This window comes from Nematolebias whitei, chromosome 5 (genome assembly GCF_014905685.2).
Source record: "Nematolebias whitei isolate Nwh7 chromosome 5, NemWhi1, whole genome shotgun sequence".
NCBI lineage: Eukaryota > Metazoa > Chordata > Actinopteri > Cyprinodontiformes > Rivulidae > Nematolebias > Nematolebias whitei.
Window position 1 is genome coordinate 9269048 of NC_056502.1, and position 8306 is coordinate 9277353.

The 8306-nt window shown below is 37.6% G+C and overlaps 1 protein-coding gene across 1 annotated transcript; it reads left to right on the forward strand.

Moving 5' to 3' along the window:
• Nucleotides 1–2059: 2059 nt before the first annotated feature.
• mag (myelin associated glycoprotein) lies at nucleotides 2060–6924 on the forward strand (the record flags this gene model as incomplete). Its single annotated transcript, XM_037676793.1, is given in 6 exon segments — nucleotides 2060–2105; nucleotides 2191–2559; nucleotides 2680–2976; nucleotides 3689–3946; nucleotides 6078–6338; nucleotides 6616–6924. Coding segments are annotated over 6 exon segments (1540 nt in total), but the record flags the coding sequence as incomplete, so codon positions are not given.
• Nucleotides 6925–8306: the final 1382 nt, after the last annotated feature.

Sequence of the window (8306 nt, forward strand, 5' to 3'; positions counted from 1 at the left end):
TACAAATCCATGGGGACTCACGTTTGTTGTCACTATAAACAGGTAGTTTGGAATAAATAAAAATCACAGGAAGTTTCATTCTGCAGCGCTACTTTGCTCATTTTGCCAAATTAGCATTTAGCTGTTTATTTACAATGCAGCTTGTTTACAAAATGTACATTGCCACCATGGCACGTCGTACGCTCCTCCTCTCCTGATTTAATACTAGCGCAGCACAAATAGCATCAGTAATCTACTGATGACATGATGTGTGGTGACTGGTGTTTGGCTTCATGTCAGCGCTGAGCCAACAGTGGAGCTCATTCACTGTAAGGGCTGAAGTATGGAGGCCATAATGACAAACCCCACTGAGGGGGAGCAAACAGGTGCTCACTGACGCCATGTTGGTGTGAATTACTGCAGTTCTGTGTGAAGCAAAGTGATGTAATAGTCTGAGAAGTATTTTATTTGTTTCTTGTAGAGAAGAAGGCTGTCAAGCTGCTGGGGTGTGAGTCAACACCCTCTAGTGGAGCTGTCGACAAACCGTCCTGCAGAGATTCTGTCTGAACCATCAGCGTTTCGAGGTAAATTTGAAGAGTTTCATTTATTTATTTTATGTTCTGCAAGTACCTTATATTTATATACATATATACTGACTTTTAATAGCCATTTTTTGTAGGGGACTTGGAGCGAATTAAAGCAAAGTTTTGATAATTTTAAAATTTTAATTTAAACTGCTGAATATTAAATTTTTCTCCAATAAATTAAACTTTTTTATTTTTTTTACATAAATCAAATATTGGACTTAAAGCAGACTCTGATGTTTAACCATTTTCTTCAATCTATGATTGTTTTGTGTTCTTTTTTATTTCAGTTGTTCACTTTCTTAATACAGACAGTACAAGAAGTATCTCTGGTGTTTTGTCATTGCGTGTTAGATAAATGTACCCGTGTCAGCAGAAAAAATCACTTGTGGTTTCTCACTAGCGCAAGACAAATCGATCACGTTATCAATCAATCAAATTTTATTTCTACAGCTCCTTTCTAACAAGGATGTAGATCAAAGGATTATTAAGGGGGAGTGGTGGCGCAAGAGGTTAGAAGATGGGCTTGTGATGGGCCTGTGATCGGAAAGTTGCAGGTTCAACTCCTGGTACCGTCATCATCATAATGTGGGTGGAAAAGGTGGAACACCCACACCTTCCTCCACCCTCATTCGCCCCACTCTGGGCCCTTGAGCAAGGCCCTTAACCCCCACCATCTTCTCCCTAAGCAGGTATCTCTTGAACACGAGTTCTCATGGCTCAATGAAACTACCTGTATAAATAAAGGATAAGTGAAAAAAATAAAATAAAATGAAAGGTCTTCACACAAAAGAAACTGACAAGAAAAATAAAAAGACCGAAGTGCATTACAAAATTAAAAACAATCCTCGACTCAAAATATAAATATGACTAGTTCAGTTCATTTTACCATAAAATGTAAAATTGATTTTTTTTTTAATTTTGTAATATAAGAATAATGAATTAGGCATGTAAAAAAATAGAAACGTGGAAAATATGTCATTATTTTATATACAGTATGAACACGTTTCAGATTTACAAGCGAAAACAGCATTTGGGGGTTTTAAAGTTGTTAATGAAAGAGTTTCTGACATATTGGTATTGGGCATAATACGAATCACATATATTGACACCATTTAAGAAAATCACTCGAGTCTCAATAAAAATTCAATAAATTAAACAAAAGAACATTTTTGTTCTTCAATAGTTCTTCAGCTTCTCTAACCATAATCAAGTGTCCAAATCATGCATGTTTACTGTCTTTTTTGTCTGTATTTTTCTTCTTGCCTCTGTTGGGGGAGTGTTTTAAACACATCATCACACATTTGACAATAAATCAAAGCTGGCAAAATATTATGAGCCATAAATGTGATCCAAAAGAAAATCAGTGCAATGTTTCAAAGAATTACAGAGCAGGAGTATGCTCATTGTAATAGTAAAACCTGCCAAGCTGAGCTGTTACTGACTGAGGATGCTGTTTTTTCCAGAGGTCTATGGTCCAACATTAAGTAGAGACCATGTGGTGTTTGGCGCTGCTCTTACCGCTGCTGTTGATCGTTCATGGTAATCCACCCCTGCATGTCAGCTGAATAATAAAGAAAATGAAGATATCCATCAAAATGAACTTAACGTCTGTCTCCTCCTTTAGATGTCACTTGCCAGTGGAATATTTGGTTACCTCGGGATATTTCAGCCATGACAAACTCCTGTGTGGTCATCCCATGCAGCTTCATGTATCCATCTGGAATCAAGCCCATTCGGGGCATTCATGGGATCTGGTATTTTGGCCAGCCCTACCCACAACTCTTCCCCCCTGTAGTCTTCAAATCACTCACGGATGTTGTGCACGAGAGCTACAAGGGTCGCACCAAGCTGCTGGGTGACCTGAACCAGAGGAACTGCACTCTGCTCATTGGCAACATTGGTGCAGAACACTCAGGGAGGTACTACTTCCGGGCGGACGTTGGTGGAGCCAACAAATATTCATACCCAGACTTTGCTGAGCTCAAAGTTTTGGGTGAGCCAAGACAATTCATTTACTGGAATACTGGACTTGTAAAACATAGCTTTCATTCACTAACAGCAACTTTGCATTCAGTTTCCACAACAAAAAGGCTAAGTGTGTTTTGTTCTTCAGATCAGCCCAGCATTGACATACCAGAGGAGATTGTCAGTGACGAGAACCTGGAGCTGACGTGCTACGCTCCCGATAACTGCCCTGACATGACTCCAGAGATACAGTGGATGTACACCGATTACTTGCCCGACCCGGAATTCAGTACTGAATATGTGGAGGAGAGCAACACAGCAGTGATTTCTAACACCCTCGTCTTCACACCCAGACCTATGCACAATGGGCAGCTGCTGGGTTGTAGGGTTTTCTACCCCAACACCACACTGGTCTATGAGAGGCTCATCACACTGGATGTAAAGTGTAAGTAAAAAATGGTGATGTAATATTTGTATTTTACTTTTAGCATCTTTTATAAACAAAATGATGTACTGAATATGCATAAAACCCAAAATTTTCTTGTTAACAACTGTTTTCTCTAGGGATACACGATACTATCGGCATGGTATCGATATCGGCCGATATTAGCGATAAAGTTAAATATCGAACATCGACCATTCCATCAAAATAACTCACCGATATAAAAGGTGCTGTTTATATATATATGTATAGCTGTGCCAGCACAACGTTATGACATCACATGTGCCGTTGAGTTTATATTTGTGAAAATTTACAAATTTGCTCTGTTCGTGGACTATCGTGTTCGAGAAAGTGAATGTCATGAATGAATTTGACATGAAACATAATACAAGTGTTACATCATTTTCAGCCCCATTTTTGGCATTTGCATTTGGCAGCAGGCCAAATTGACAAAGATCATACAGAATAATGTAGTATTTTAATTCCACAGCAGAGAAATCTATGAAGTCTCTGTAAGTAGAAATAATACTAAAAAAATTCAAATAGGTATTGGTATCGGTTATGGGCCAAATAAGTTTTAACATATCGGCGTATCGGATATCAGCTAAAAATCCAATATCGTGCATCCCTAGTTTTCTCTTTAGAATGATGTTTAGATGCGTCTGGACATCTGAGTCCTTGAAAAGTAAATCTTTTTTTCCACTTGACCGTGCAGACTCTCCACGATCTGTGTGGGTGAACGTATCCTCCGAGGTGATGGAGAGCAGCTCTGTGACACTGCACTGTGAGGTGGACAGCAACCCCATTTCCAGGATCTCCTGGATGTTCGAAGACAAGGAGCTGCTGTGGGACACAGCGTCCAACCTCACCCTCTCCCTGGATGACGTCACTCCTGTGAACGAAGGGATTTACACTTGTGTTGGAGATAATGGCTATGGGATTATGAACACCTCTCTGTACCTGGCTGTCAAGTGTAAGTCGAACACATGACAAAGGAGTCCCAGAAAACAACAAAAAAAAAAGTTTTAGGAAAATCCTAAAGGCTCTGCACTCATGGTTTCTGAAGAGTCTTGAAGATATCTAACAAGGTTATGTCAGGTCCTCTGGACAGATTCTTCTTTGTTGAAACGTTTCATCTTTAACTTAATTATAGTTTGTTTTCTAACAAACCATTTTCAGCTCAAAATCTTCCAAATTATTTATAATAATCAGTTACAGATAGAACCACAAGGAGGCAATAAAAGAACAGTAAACCATCCAAGTCTACCTGGATAACAAGTCTATAAAACAATGCTAATTTATATTTAGTATATCGTCAGTACACAATAATGCTCATCTAACTTGTCTAAACATAATCATGTAACATTTGCATTTATTTAATTACTCCTACATGATATATTGTATTTAGATAGGCAATCTCCCTTTGTCTCAGCAGCAAAAAATACATGTTTGAATGTTTGAAATAAGATTTATCATCAAAATGAGCAGTTCTTGTCAGTATTGTAATAGTGCTAACACAATTTTACTTTATTTATTATTGGAACAGCCGATAAATTTGTTTTAATTTACTCTAACAATGTATATTTCCAGATTACGTTTAAATATTTTTTAATTTGAATTGAATTTGAATATAAAGAGCTATTGAATGTTTAAAGCAAACAATTATTTGAATTAGATATATAATCAGCTAAATAACCAAAAGTAATCATAAATGTTTAATTTTAATGTTACTTTGTGCAGCATAATAAAGAAAGAGAAGGGATCAAGTATTTTGAGCTCTACAACTACAGAATATTTTCAGTTAAAATACATATTTTCTTTATGGGGGCTCAGTAATGCATTGGTTAGCTCTGTCACTTCACATTAAGAAAGTCTTTGGATCAAAGCTCATCTGGGGTTGTTCTTTACAGTGTTTGCATGTTCTTCCTGTGCAAATGTTGTTTTTATCCTCTGGGTACTTCAGTTTCCTCCCACAGTCCAAAAACATGCAGAGGTTAATCAGAGGTCATGAAAAAGGCTCCTGCAAGCCAGTGTAGCTGTACACAATACACATATGCATACAAGTCTCTTTACACAATCACTTTTTGACAGCATGCACTTAACTACTGTTGTCAGCTTGTTTGGTGAAAATATCTTGTCTAGAAATCAAGTTGGAACACAGTTTCAGAAAGTTACATCAAACTTTTTTATCATACACGGTAGAAATGGGTTTCTAACTAAATCTTTGACCACTATCTTGGCCAGTTGTTCAAACTGAACCAACACATTTACATGTCAGCTCTCGTTCAAAATGTCACAGTCAGAGTAAGCATGTCTTTTTAAGAGGAGCTGCATGTCCACTTCCAGACCCTGAATCATATTTTAGTCATTTGTCTTAAACCTCAAATGAGAAGTAGAGTTATACTAGCTATTTTTACTTTGATTAAGTATTTTTCTTTGTATATCTGACTCCATCATTGTTTTGTAGAAACAAAACTAAAAGTTTGAATGTTTTTTTTTTTTTTTTACATTTTCAGAATTGTACAAAATAAACATTTATCTGTGTTCTCTGCATATTTTCTGATAAACTGGTGAAATGTCCCCAGTGTTTGTTTGCGGTGCCCTAATTATCCAAGCAGGTTTATTTCATAATTGTTCTTTTGCTTTAATATTGTCAGATAATATTAAAAGTTTGACTTCTCCTGCTCCGCTCCCGTTTCCTGGAATATCTTGCAAAAAGATCTGAAGCTCTAAATCTTGACCTCTCTAAGTGGCTTTAAACATCTGTTAAACTCATGGGAAAAACCAATGCAGACATGTTCCTGTTTTTAATTTTCTACATCGTCTTACAACCTCACAGTTTTTTTTTTTTTTTTTGCTGTTGCTACTTTTTCTTTTAATTACCATTTTATTTTAACTTGTTAAAAAAAACTCAACTTGTATGCATTCTTCATGATTATCTATTGTTGTCTATGTTGTCCACTATTATCATCGCTCTATTTTAAAATCAGGTCTCTCTTGTAAACGAGTCCCCGAGGCTCAGTGGGATCAACCTGTAGAAATAAAGGTTGAATGAAAAACAAAAAAGATAACAAAACAAGCTGAACGTGTTCACTTTGTTGCAGACCCTCCTCGTGAACCGGTGGTAAACGAATCGATGACAGTTGTTGAGGGCGCCTCGCTGGCTTTGCACTGCAGCACCCAGGGAAGTCCAGCTCCGACCCTCACTTGGCTAAGGGATGGAGAGCTGGTGGGCACCATCACTGCTGGCGACCTGTCAGTGCTGGAGATTGCAGGAATCACGCCGCAGGAGGACGGACATTACCGCTGCCTGGCTGAGAACGAGCACGGACGAGTCAGCAGCTCCTTCAACATCACTGTCGAGTGTGAGTGTGTCACTGTCCTCCATAAAACCCAATTAAACTGAAAAAATATGGTTAAAACAACGAATAAATATATAAAGCATTGTAGCAATTACTGCAAACACTTTTGCAGTCAATTTCTTTTAAGATCTTTTATATGTATGCTGCAAAAATATTTTTCATTTTTTATTATAAACTCTTACCTGCACCACAATTTTGTATTATTACTAACGAAAATACATAATTTGATACAATTTACTACTGTTTACCCAGTCCCTTAATGTACTGTTTTGTTCCATAGATGCCCCGGTCCTTCTAGAGGAGTCAAAGTGCACGGTGGTGAGGGAGGGAGTTCAGTGCGTCTGCATAGCCACAGGAAACCCCGAACCCGTTATTGAGTTTTACCTGCCGGACCTGAACATCACCATTAATGAAACAGACGGCCGGTACAACTTCTACACACACACAGATGGACACACATCCACTGCCATGATCAAGCTGCGGGAGAAAGGTGAGCGGGCTGACAACAACGGACCAGCTGTGAACGTCCACTGCAGCATGTCCAACACCTACGGAAGAGAGAGCGTGCTTTTGGAGCTACAGCAGGAAAGTGAGTAAACTGCATGAAAATAAGTGAGAAAACATCACTTTGTGTTTCTTGGATGGATAACCACAAGTTTGACTTGACTCTACCACTTTGAGGTTGACTAGGTCTAAACGTAAGTTGTTAAGTGAGCAATTAGTATTTGCAGCTTAAACTTGCTTCATAGTTGGATATCATCAGCTGCACATCCTGAGCTCATCTTACCTTGAAAGTGAAAGTCAGAATGGACTTTTTGAATGTGTGATGCAAAAAGTGCAAAAACAAACATCAGATATGGGGCTTTGCTTTGCAGATAGTCCTCATTAGTGACATGTTTTTCTTTATAAAAACAGCAAGAAGGAAATGCTAACAACAGATTATCAGTAATTTGCAGTACAACTGGAGCCTGCCTTACCATAAATGACTTGTACACATAAGGAAGCATCGCCAGTACAAACCACATTTACATAAACTCATGAAAACTTGAATTATAGAAGTGGACCAGCAATGACACTGTGGATTGTAATAAATGGTACAGAATGTGTTGATTTTTAGTGCCCAGTATAGATTACTGCTCTATGCTATTGAGTTGTATTGACGTCTAAAAGCAATTAAAAGCTCTGCATTGGTTGGTCCTTCATTACAATAAACTCAGGATTTGTAATTAATTCCTTATCACTGCCCTGCTCCAGGAAATTAAGGTTGAATTGATCCACAACAAGAAATAGACTCTAACGAAAGCACAATCTCTTCCTGTTTCATTAACTCATGTTAAAACCCAGTACTTGTTTTAGAAAGTTAAGCTTCATTCTGTTTACACCGGAAATCTGAGTTCAGATCTGAGAATTTTTACTGTTTCAGTTGCAAATGGGAGTTTCTGCTGATTGTTCTGCTCTTTATACAGGCTAGCTACAATTAGCAATACAAACCAGTAATGCATTTCCTCTGCATTTGAAGGCTGTAAGTGTGGGACATGTTCAACCCTTGGGTCACCTTTAAAATGATTATACACTTAACACCTTTAGGCCCAAAATGTGCCCTCTGGTAAAAGTCCAATAAAAATGTAATGTATAAATATTGTTTTTACTTCCACTGCATCAAATACTTTCAACAACTTCAAAACTAACTGTGATATAGTTGTTGTTGTTGTTTTTTTACATTTGTGTATAGAAGACCTTTATCTTTTTTTTTAATCAGAAAACAGAAAATATACAATATTTTCAAAAATGAGATGCAAAGTGGAATATTTGACATGAGGTTATTACTGCCTTGACTAAGTCTAAAATTGATTACAACATTGCTTATGATGCAATATTATTTTGTGAGCAATGACAGTTTATTCAAAAGTCTTAGACCTTTTACCTTAAGACCCCAAAACCCCCAAAACGGTTCTGCTCATAAATATATAT